This window comes from Apium graveolens, chromosome 10 (genome assembly GCF_009905375.1).
Source record: "Apium graveolens cultivar Ventura chromosome 10, ASM990537v1, whole genome shotgun sequence".
Lineage (NCBI taxonomy): Eukaryota > Viridiplantae > Streptophyta > Magnoliopsida > Apiales > Apiaceae > Apium > Apium graveolens.
Window position 1 is genome coordinate 216,819,574 of NC_133656.1, and position 12,270 is coordinate 216,831,843.

The 12,270-nt window shown below is 35.1% G+C and overlaps 1 protein-coding gene across 1 annotated transcript; it reads right to left on the bottom strand.

Annotated features, from left to right (window-relative positions):
• Positions 1-972: 972 nt before the first annotated feature.
• On the bottom strand, positions 973-6,339 carry LOC141692945 (5-methyltetrahydropteroyltriglutamate--homocysteine methyltransferase). The gene is made up of 12 exons (XM_074497908.1): positions 6,184-6,339; positions 4,547-4,900; positions 4,375-4,462; positions 3,777-3,904; positions 3,306-3,697; positions 3,058-3,221; positions 2,792-2,872; positions 2,535-2,701; positions 2,346-2,451; positions 2,004-2,254; positions 1,696-1,897; positions 973-1,592 (listed from the first exon to the last, which is right to left on the bottom strand). The coding sequence occupies exons 2-12, from the start codon at positions 4,894-4,896 to the stop codon at positions 1,224-1,226; spliced, it is 2,298 nt and encodes a 765-aa protein (XP_074354009.1). The 5' UTR covers positions 4,897-4,900; positions 6,184-6,339; the 3' UTR covers positions 973-1,223.
• Positions 6,340-12,270: the final 5,931 nt, after the last annotated feature.

Below are 12,270 nucleotides of genomic sequence, written 5' to 3' on the forward strand. Positions count from 1 at the left end.
AAATAATCCCTCCAGAAGCGTACTCGAGTTGAGGATATATTAATGCTACTACCAAACATGATCCTGTCCATGACTTCCTTCTCCAATCTTAAAAAGTTGTTTTTCATCATCTGACATTGAATTTAAATTCTTCACATTTCTCAGACATCACTTCGTTAAATTCCTCTGATATGCCATGGTTCTTCACCTGTCAATATATAGTAACCTTGTAATTAAATTTCAAATATTCAAAAAAACCTTACTATTAAATAGAAGTGAAATGATCACATAACTTGGGATATATGAATCATGCAAAGTATGCTTGAAACTCTTAATTTTGTTAGCAAAAACTTGACATTGTACTATGAATGACCCCCCCCCCCAATCCCTGCAAGCTTTTCCGAGCTCACTGACAGTTTTAGCTTGCTGTTCAGGGTCCTCGGAGATCAGGAGCGAGTAATCAATGACCGGGATGCCATCACCAGGTAAGGCATTAGAATCGCCAGGGTTCTTGAAATATGCATACTGGGAGGGGTATACTGGAAGTGAGCTGATTCTTACCACGTGACCAAGTTTTGAACCGAAGGAATTATGTTTTCACCTAAACCTTGATCATGTAGTGAAGTCATGATGTAGGGTGAGAGCAAATCTATTATGTAATGTGTAGGATAAAGGTCACTCATGGGTTGGATTATTTATGTAATGTGTAGGATAAAATAAAGGTCACTCATGGGTTGGATTAGTCCACGTATTGAAGTTTTTGTAAATTGCTCTTGCACAACCAGAAAATAATGGCCATGGTTACTGACTTGGGTTTATATTTGTTCTTTTGCTAATTTGTGATATCCATGTTTTGGTAGTTATTTGTAAAGTTGGTCAAAATAATTTGCAAACTCCAATTTACACGTCCAATTAAGTTTAAGCAATTCATAAACTCGTAAATATCATTTCTTAAACTGCATTTACTAGCCCCAAAAAGAATAAGTCAAGTGATCAAGTAAACTAAAAAGCTTGTTGCCATCAATATCGAAGACAGATTCCTTGTAGAATTACAGAGAACGTTATTTTCCAAACAATCCAAAATAAAGCAATATATGCCCGCCAGGATTAACACCTACCAACTGATTTCAGCGCCAACATAAACACGGATCAACGACAATTAAAGAAAATTTTACATTTTCCAAGTGGAGTAAGGAACAATGAATAAGAGTGATTCGTCTTCTTATCTGCCATTAAAACTTGTTTCACTTGGCACTGGCGAGCTTGGCACGGAGAGATTTGGCTGCATCCACCATGGCCTTAAGAGCTGGGTTCACTTCGGCGTACTTCCTAGTCTTGAGCCCACAATCAGGGTTGACCCACAAGATGTTGGTTTCAAGAACTGCAAGCATCTTGTTGATTCTGTCTGCAATCTCTTCTGTTGATGGTATTCTAGGGGAGTGGATATCGTAAACGCCAGGACCAATACCAGCACCATATTTCACTCCTTCACGGAAAACAGACAGGAGCTTCTCATCTGATCGGGAGTTCTCAATGGTAATCACGTCAGCATCCATGTCAATGATTGAGTGGATAATGTCGTTGAAATTGGAGTAGCACATGTGTGTGTGAATCTGTCACGAAATCAAAATTAGTGGTGATTATGATGATGTGAAACAAGCCTAAACTTGGAATATAATTACTTCAGGATTTTTAGTAAAAGGAGATAGAGGGAACCTGAGTGGTATCTTGGACTCCGACATTTGTGATCCTGAATGAATGGACAGCCCAATCCAAATAGAAAGCATGCTCAGATTTCCTAAGAGGCAATCCCTCTCTTAGAGCAGCCTCATCAATTTGAATCACGGTGATGCCTGCCTTCTCAAGATCCTCTACTTCATCCTTGATGGCCAAAGCAATCTGGTAACAAGTCTCAAATCTGGATATAGAGAATTATATTTTTATCAGAATGGTCCTTGCACTGTTCTTCTGTGTTAACTACTTGTAATTAATTATACAAGGAAACAGCTGCGGCTCTATATTACCTGGGCTGGTCATTGCGAACAAAGGACCAGTTGAGGATGGTAACAGGCCCTGTGAGCATACCCTTCATTGGGCGCTTGGTCATGCTCTGGGCCATAGAAGACCAGAACACAGTCATTGGCTTGGGTCGGCTCACATCACCATAAATTATTGGTGGCTTCACACATCGAGATCCATAAGATTGCACCCAGCCATTAGCAGTGAAGGCAAAACCAGACAACTGCTCTCCAAAGTACTCAACCATATCGTTCCTCTATATATGTAAAACAAAAATATCAAAACAGATTTCCTTCAAATGCAAGAAATAAAAGTGCGACACTAAGTGTGTATGTTATTCAATATACCTCTGGCTCTCCATGAACTAGGACGTCAATGTCGAGCTCTTCCTGTAGCTTGACAACCTTGCTGATTTCCTCCTTGATAGCACTGACATAGTCTTCCTCAGAGATCCTGGAGACAGAATGTTAATACAGAAAGCAAACAACAGAGTACTAAGCAATGAATGAACAACAAAGCCATTACAGAACACTAACTTCTTAGCCTTGTACTCTCGGCGAACTCTTCTGAGCTCAATTGTCTGAGGGAAAGACCCAATGGTGGTTGTAGGGAGGATTGGGAGGTTAAGCTTCTTTTGCTGAGCATCTAATCTGGCACTGACATTGGTAGCACGGCGATGATCAGAACCTTTCAGAGCAGCAGCCTGAGAAATAAATAAGTCACGAGTAAGTAAAATTTATTTAGTACATTCAAGCCACCTATATAGCTGTAAGAAATTAAAATGTTCACTTACAGCCTTCTGAACAGCCTCATTGTTCACTCTAGGAGAGGATTTTCTTGAAGCCTGAGCTGAGGCATTAGCAGAGAAGAATGCCTGGATAACAAAATGATTTAAGTTAGCAACCAGAGCATCTTTAAGAAAAAATTTGTACAAGCAGGGACCAAGGAAAAAGTGTAACCCTTTATTTTATGCTAATTGGTTATAAGATAGATAATAAGTGCATGCCTGATTTAGGGTCTTTGCAAGTGAAACAATAAGCAAGCAAGTATCATACGTACCTCATCCTTGCTACCACAAAGAGCCTTGGCCAAGGCATTCACTTCAACAACCTTCTGTGCGGCAAATGCAAGCCAAGATATAATTTCTGTATCCAACTTGGTCTCGTTAACAAGATCAACAGCAGTGTGAAGAAGTGAGCAAGAGGTAGAAACAACGAGCTTGTCTGCACAAAGGGATCACACAGAAGGATAAGTCAATCATGAATAAACTAAATCTTAATCTTAAAAGTATCACAAACAGTTTATACCTTTTCCCACAATTTTCTCCAGTGACTCAAGAGTGGAGAGAGATGAAGCAAGATCGTTGGCCCAGATGTTCCTTCCATCAACAACACCAGCAAAGAGGTATTTACCAGAAGGGAAACTACTCTTAATCAGATCAAGAGTCTTTTCTCCACGAACCAAATCAAAACCAAAGGCTGTAACACCCTTTAGAGCAGTGAGGGTTTTGAATGCCTCAGCAGGAACATCAGCAAAGTAGGTCTCAATGAGGACATTAAGACCGGAAAGAGATGACTCCAAAACAGAGTAGGCCTTTGTAAATGCTTCCAACTGATGAGCTTCAAGATCCTTTACGAGAGTGGGCTCATCAAACTGAATCCATGAAGCACCAGCGGCCTTCAGCTCAGAAATAACTTCCCTGGTATTTACAAATTGTGAGCCAAAGCAGAATATACAGAATTGCACAAGAAAAGGTAAGAAAACCTTTATTTTCTTACTTGTAGATTGGAAGGATGCTGTCAAGAAGGGAGAGGAGATTAAAGGTTTTCTCAACACCCTTCGCAGGTTTAGATAGCAACAAATAGCTGACTGGTCCAACAAGGATCGGCACGGTATCTACTCCAAGCTGCGAAAAATTTCCATCAAGTTTTACATATCTTTGAAAAATAAATTGTATACTTGTCCCAGTAAAAAAAGATTAGTTATTCCCTGTCAAGTTCTCATTTCTGGCCTCTTGATATTGTGCAGTTAAAAATGTAAAACATGTTTAAAACAAAATAGAATCATACATTGTGCATACACATTTTAGAGCTGAACTAGAGCGTTAAAATGCTTTGTAATGAGATCTATTAAACTCTAACATAAATGAATTTCATTTAATTTACTGGAAGTTGGAAATTAATGGCTATAACAAAATGTACCCTGGGGAAATGATGGTAGGGAAGGGATCGAAAACTAAGGTGCTACTATTATATCATCCACTTGATCAACTTAATGAAAAGCAAAAGCTATACCTTTTACTTAATCTTTTAGATACAAACTACTGCTCGGAAAATTAAAAGATGAAAGGTATATGATTAGTCATAGATGAAGTACCGCTTTAGCTTCTTTGTACTCCGTTACAGCTTTGTGTGAGGCATACGAGAACTTCACCTCAGGGCCCAATTCAGGAACAATGTAATGGCTGGTATGTCAAATAAAATGAGCCATTAGGACAAACTGTTATTATTGTAACTCTTCAAAGGAAACATGAGGGAAGAGGACTTACTAGTTGGTGTCAAACCACTTTGTCATTTCCATGGCTGGAACAGAGGCATTTCCTCTGGCCATTGAGAAATATGTGTCAAAACCAATCTCACCGCCATTCCAGTTGTACCTAGCAGGAACAGCCCCAAGCATTGCAGTTGTGTCAAGAACCTGGTCATAATATGCAAAGGTGTTGCTGGGGATGTACTTGATACCGGCATCAGACATTTGTTTCCAAATGGATGATCTGAGATCAGCAGCCACCTTCTGCAAGTCCTCGGCTGAACTCTTCTTATCCCAGAAAGATTCAAGTGCAAACTTGAGCTCCCTCTTGGGGCCCATGCGTGGGTAACCAACAATATGAGAAGCCATTGATCTGATCAAATCAAATAGCATAAAAAAATCAAATCCTGTACTCAACACATTACAAGTTAAAAAAGTGATTCATTCATCAAAGTCTCAAAGGTTTAATGCATGATCAAGCATAAGATTCATATATCTTTCTTTGTTTATTGTAGTTAAGTACAAATCTTTATACATCAAGCCTTGCAGACAAGAATTCAATGATGATCTAATTATTAAAAAGGACCCTATAGATAATGAATTAAGGCTTAATTTTAAATTGCAATTATTTTGCAGTTATATTAAGTTCCCTCTCAGCTAAATGAATAAATTAGATCCAGTGTCAATGACATAATAGATCAAATCTAGAAAACCTTTTGTCCTGTTGCTTCAACTATAAAATCTTCATTTATTTATCAAATCCGCTCATAACAGCAAAATGACATGCCAGTACTTTGTCACTATCTTTGTAATAAAATTCGATGGCATGGTGCATTAGATCATAAGAAATGCACAAATTTAACTAAATAAAATGCACAAATTTGTACTAAAGATTAGATCAACAAATTCCCAACCCCATACACCACCAGATCTATCGATACATCATCATCATATACACGCATACAAAACAATACACAGTCCCATATTTCTGCTTATATCCCTTAAATCACGAACTTATAGAGATACAACTTAACCGAACATAATATATACATAGGACATACATAGTCCTCTTCTGTAAATGACAAAAGAATGTAGTCCACAAAAACATGATATAACAAGTTGATGTAACTAGAAAGACAGTATAACAATATAGATTTAAAGGGGCTAACAGATCACTAATAATAATCAAGAAATAAAAGTATAAGAAAAATCAAGAAATCCAAATGGGTCATTGTAAATCTAACTAAAATGAAAAAAGATTGAAACTTTGAGTCAAATAAATGAAAATGAAAAATGGGTCAGCGTAAATCTAACTAAGAATGAATAAAGATGAAAACTTTGATTCAAAAAATGAAAAATGAGTCGGTGTAAATCTAACTAGAAATGAATAAAGATGAAAACTTTGAATCAAAAATATAAAATGGGTGAGTGTAAAATTGTAAATCCAACTGAAAAAGAAAAAAGATTGAAATAACAAAATCTAACCCAAAAAAAATGAAACTTTTAGATCAAAGAATTGAAAATGAAAAAATAAGTGAGTGTAAATCTAACTAAAAATGAAAAAGGTTGAAACTTTGAATCAAAGAATTAAGAGTGAAAAATGGGTTGACAACATAAAAACTATGGAGTGGGCCGGAAAAGACCAAGGAAACGCACCTTAAGGAAGAGAAGGTTGTTGAAGGGATAAAAGTAGTCCTCAAAGGCAAATCCAGTTCAAGTCCAGAGATGAGGAGGAGAGGAGGGCTATTGACACGATTTGGGAAGGGGAGCGAATGGGGCTTATTTATAGATGGCCACCGAGCTGTGGGACACTGGGAGTAGGTGTAGCCGTGTAGGTGGTTTTCTCACGTGAGAGACTTTAAAAAAGAAAAAAAATAGTAAAAATATGCATACATTTCCTCGGTGTATTTATTTCAGATTTTAAAAAATAGTAGATGTATTTATTTTAGATTTTAAAGAATGGGTAATAGTTTATTAAATGTATTCATTTCATATTTTAAATAATGGATAATTATTTATAAATTTTAAAGAATAGATAATTATTTACAGATTTTAAAGAATGGGTAATATTTATTTGGGTGAAAGCCCTAAATAACTTTTTTTATTAAAGTCTGCCCATAATACCCACGCTCCAAATCAGTACCCAAAATAACCGGAGGAATACGCATACAAGAAATGCGTGTCCATGCCACGCATACAACATATGCGTATAGTATAAAAAAAATTAGTTAGGTGACGTGTGAGGGAGGTACACGCATATGTCATTTGCGTGTATGGTGGTCACGCATATAGTAAATGTGTATAGCTTGTTTATTTTTCAAATATTTTAAATCCTAATGTGCTTCATTCTTTGTGATTGGCAGCTAAAACACATGGCACACGCATTACGTATTCAGTGTATGCGAGTCCCCTTGGGTAAAATGGGCACCAGTTTCCAGCGTGGTTATTTTGGGCAGGCAGCTATAAATTTTGGTTATTTTGGGCATTTTCTCTATTTATTTCAGATTTTAAATAATGGGTAATATTTCAAATTTTAAAGAATGGGTAATAATTTACAGATTTTAAAGAATGGGTAATATTTATTTCATTTTAAAAAATGGGTAATATTTATTTCATTTTAAAAAATGGGAAATTAAATAACACTCTATTTTAATGAACTTTTTAAAATTTAAGTTGATGACATCCAAATTTCAAAAGACTTTTTGTAATCCTTATTAAATGCAGTCAGATTTTAAATGATTTTTTAGAATCCAAATTAAATCCTCCCAAAATTTAAAAAAAAAAATTAAAATCTCAATTAAATGCACGGCTTAGGTTTTGTGGGCTTCTATGCGAGTTTTGTGGGCTTCTTCTAGCATGGTTCCTCCACCTTCCATGAGAGTTCTGTTCTTTCTTTCAACAACTCCATTTTGTTGTGGAGTTTCAGGTGCAGAAAATTCTTGTTTTATCCCCTTGTATTTGCACAACTCTTCCATAGTATTGTTCTTGAATTCAGTTTCATTATCACTTCTAATGATTTTCACTTTGTATGTTGATCATTTTTCCAGTTCTCTCACATGATCAAGAAGAATGGATGGAGATTCATTTTTGGTGTGCATAAAATACACCCATGTGTATCTTGTATATCATCAACAATTACAAGTGCATACATCTTCTTGGCAGTTGACATTATATTGACTGGAGCAAAGAGATCAATATGAAGTAGATGATATGGTTCTAGAATAGAGGATTTAGTTTTACTCTTAAAAGATGTTTTCCTTTGCTTGGTTTTCTGGCATGGGTCACGTAAGCTATCAGGAGTAAATACTGCATTGTGAAATCCTTTTACAAGATCTTTCCTCACAAGTTCATTGATGTTGTTGAAATTGAGATGAGAAAGTCTTTTATGTCAGTTTCAGCTGTCTTCTACAAATGCGCTACTAAGTAGACAAACTTATGATCCATCAGTATTTTTGGAGACCCTGACTTCATATAAGTTATCATGTCTTACATCAGTCATTGCAATCTTGCCATCAGATTTACTGACAAATTCACAATGTTCCTCATAAAAATTCACATGGTAACCTCTGTCACAAATCCGACTCACACTGATCAAATTATGCTTGAGTCCTGTAACTAGAGCTACATTCTCAATGATGACATTCCCAAGTTTGATTTTGCCATATCCCAAGATTTTTTCTAAGTTGTCATCTCCATAAGAAACACTTGCACCAACCTTCTCCTTAAACTGAGATAGCAAGGACTTATAACCAATCATGTGTCCTGAGCATCCACTATCCAAGACTAGATAATTTCTCTTTTTAGCTTGCAATCAGTTTTTAAATCAATTAATGTTTTTAAGGACCCATCCTTACTTGGATCCTTTGGCCTTTTTAAGTTTGTTAACATGTGCAGTAGAAGACCTCATATCAGAGTTTATGTTAACATTCTTACTATCAGTATTTACACATGCAGAAACAGTTTTTGCTTCATTTAAAGAGGGTTCCATTTTATAATAATCATAATATAAATTGTGATACTCTTTACATGTATAAATAAAATGTCAAATACTACCACAATGAAAACAAGGATAATGTGATTTATTTCTAAACTCTGATTTGGGATAAACAATATTTATCTCTTTATTCTTTCTACAAGAATTAGCAAGATGATTAGTACTACCATAGTTCAAGCATGTCTTTCTATTAATCGATATCAAAGTGCTTTTATCGAATACCGATTAAATTATCTTTCTACCAATATCAGAGTTTGACCAATATCAAAGTTTGACCAATATAACTATTTTAACTGTGGTAGAAAACAATATATCTATATTCTTTATAATTATCAAAGATTTTAACTAATCGATTGAAGTCGTGTATAAAGACTATTGTGTTTGAAAAAAAATCAAAGTGCTTTTATCGAATACCGATTACCAACAGATAATGCCTTGATATCTTTTGAAATAATCATATTTGCAGACGAACGCAGGGGACTAATGGTGTAACTGGATTAAAAATAAATGTTTCGAAGACCTATGATCGTTTAGAGTGGAGTTTTCTCGAAAAGATATTGCATAAATTGAATTTCATCATTTTGGATCGAAAGAATAATGGTTTGTGTACTAGGTATTTTTTCACTAGGTCTTTCTCATCTCCTCAATTTTTTCTCTCGAGCCTCATTAAAGGAATCAAGTATCACGAAGACTATTCTGAACATGTAGGAGCGAATGTTTGGTCAAACAATTATATTTGGGAAATCGAATGTTATATTTAGCCCAAAAACTAATGTTGCGGATTAAGTTTCAGTGTGTGGTTGTTTGGTAGTGGATGAGGCGAGTATGCCAGGCAAGTATTTCCGAATGCCAATGTGAGGCGAGTATGCCGGGGAAGTATTTGTGAATGTTATCTTTAGTCCAAATAATAGTGTTGCAGATAAAGGTTTAGTGTGTGGCTGTTTGGGAGTGGGTGACGCGAGTATGCCAGGAAAGTATTTACGAATTCCAATGTATGTGGGAATAAAATAAGAATGATGTGTTTTAACCAGTCGAGTAGAGCATAAATTGCAAGGGTGGTCAAATAATAAACAAGAGTGGAAACTCTTAAATAATATCAATCCTCTTGTATTAGCAATAATGAAGCCCACTACGTTCCTAATACAGAGTTCTTGAATGCAACTTTGGGCACAAACCTCAGTTACGCCTGACGTAGCATTATGGCTGCAAAAGAGGCTGTTAAGGCGGGCTGTAGGCGAATGATCGGTAATGGGGAATCTATAAATGTATAGACTGAGTGGTGGCTTCCATATCATGAGAATGAATTCTTAACCACTAATATGCCTCTGCAACTTAAGTATATCACAGTTGATAGTTTGATTGACATGGATAATAAAACCTGCGACCTTGAGGTTTTATATGATATTTATAATATGAGAGATAGAGAGCTCACTAAGCGGATTCCAATTTCAAGGGTGCAGTTAGAGGAATCATGATTTTAGATTCGAGATGAGAATGGTTTATCTAAAGTTAGAAGCTACTTCAGGCGATTACAAAGAGAGTATGATCACGACCAACAAATTTTCAGGAAGTATTTATGATCGTTTAGAATGCATGGTAAGGTTTGGAATTTCTTGTGGAGGGCGTGTAAGGGCTACTTACCAACAAAGTAACAAAACATGTGAATATTGATCTTAACTGTCCATTGTGTCATAGTGGTGTGAAGGGTGATTATATCTATGTACTTTTTGAATGTGATTTTGCTTAAACGAAGTGGCAGAATATGGAGTTTTTGACGCAGTTCTAAATCATACCTACCGACACTTCGCTTGACATCTTATATAGTAGTTTTGCTAGGTGTACTGGATATAATTGTGTGTTAATGTTTGATAGGGATAATTTGCTTGAGCCTATGAAATCGAAGGAATAAATGGATATGGGAGAAGGAAAATGAAGTTTTCGGGGTTAAGGCTACAACTTATAATCTGTTTTATGACTAGCGTGACGCTCGGACAAATGGCATAAATGGTAAGCACCATCTGCTGAATACGGCGAACATAAAATGGCATAAGCCCCCGGATAAATAGGTTAAAATCAATATTGATGCAACTGGTGCGCTTAATGGTGCCGTATGAGTTGGTTGTATCAACCATAATTCGTAGAGGCAATTTCTGAGAGCTTGGTGTAAACGAGTTGAGAAAAATTGGCAACTAAAGGAGGTGGAAGCTATAAGTTTGAAGGAAGCATTATCTTGGTATAAACAGCTAAACTTGGATTACCGTGTCTTTGAAACAGATTGTAAGGTATTAATTAACGCTTGTAATGATATTAGAGGAGATGTCTATTTTGATATTATTGTCTTTGATTGTATACAAGGTTTGAAACACTTCGATTATGCCACTTGAGTTTGTGTATCGGTCTGCAAATTATGCGCCTTTTTTGCTAGAAAAAATTATGCATTCTATGTCAGGTACAAGAGAGTGACATGTCACTCCTCCTAAAATTTTAAATTATGTACTAGATTGTGATCTTATTTAAGCAATACATGTACTTTTTTTTATAGAAAAAAACATATCTGCAGCGTTGTTGACGTTGTGAATATTTTTTTTATTGTTAATAAAAATTTGGTATATTACTCTTTAAAAAATTAAAAAATATTATGAGTATCAGTATTTTTTTACAGAACAGTATGGATAACTATGATATGTGATGGATAACTATGTTATGGTCGTTGATTTGGGTAAATGTGTATTTTTTTGTATAGAATTTGTACTTTTAATGAAACATTATAGTTATGTTTGTTGTTTCTAGTTAGCCAAAGAAAAGAGTTCGTTGTTTCTTCGTCACATACACTTGTAATTTAGACTATTTTTTTTGTACCAAATCGTAAGAATAAAAATTTAAGAAATCAATGAAATTTATCAGGTTATTCATAATATACGGTTAGGTTCTACAGAGTCTCTTGGAGTCCTTGAAATTCATATATATCTTGCAAATAAAATATAGTTTAAATTGTTGTAAAATGTATTATTTTTCAAATGATATTCTACAAATATCACAATTTTATTGAAAATTTTGCAAATTGCATAGATTTTACAAGTAAAACGTTACAAAATATATTATTCTACAAAACATACTTAGTTTGCAGAACATAAATGTTCATTGAGAGACTCTGATTAAAAGGTGGACTCTATATAAGTTTATTTTATATGTTCTATAATTAATTAATGAGTGTTGTTAAAAGTCTTATTTTTTTTTTAAAATATGAGCTTGATGATTCTCCCAGCAAAACATGAGCATTATTCTTGTCTTTTAGGGTCCTTTTTGGTTGATGATAAGCCCCCTTTTTTCTTAGTAATTTTATTTCATTTTTCAATAATAAAGTCTCCCTTTTTTTAGAGTGTTTGTACTCGTTGGTGGGTTTTTTCTACCATATTTCATTGCTAGATTTGCCTCAGACATTAAAATGCAAAGCTTACTAAAGAACATTGAAGTTTGGCAAAAAAAAGTTGTAATTCAGATTTTTGAATAAAGTTTGTATTTTTGTGCAAACTCTAACAATGATTATTGTACGAGTTGTGTTTTTTTTAATTATTTGAGATTTTGTAAGATGAATCATATTTATTGTAAAATAAGCAATGAGAATTTGGCACCTCACCAATACACAAACTCAAAATTCCGACTTACTCTACTGATGGTGAGTTGTTGACCGAGAATCGGGCAGAGTTAACGTGTGGAGAGTGCCAACTGCTGAAGAGAGGGATGTGCGA

What these genes read in the sequence shown, in the direction of transcription:
- LOC141692945 (XM_074497908.1), bottom strand. Translation starts at nt 4,896, where the DNA reads ATGGCTTCTCATATTGTTGGTTACCCACGCATGGGCCCCAAGAGGGAG. An exon ending in AGTACAAAGAAGCTAAAGCG is followed by an intron (nt 3,905 to 4,374) that starts GTACTTCATCTA and finishes AATTTTTCGCAG; the next exon opens with CTTGGAGTAGATACCGTGCC. An exon ending in CGAGAGTACAAGGCTAAGAA is followed by an intron (nt 2,452 to 2,534) that starts GTTAGTGTTCTG and finishes TTCTGTCTCCAG; the next exon opens with GATCTCTGAGGAAGACTATG.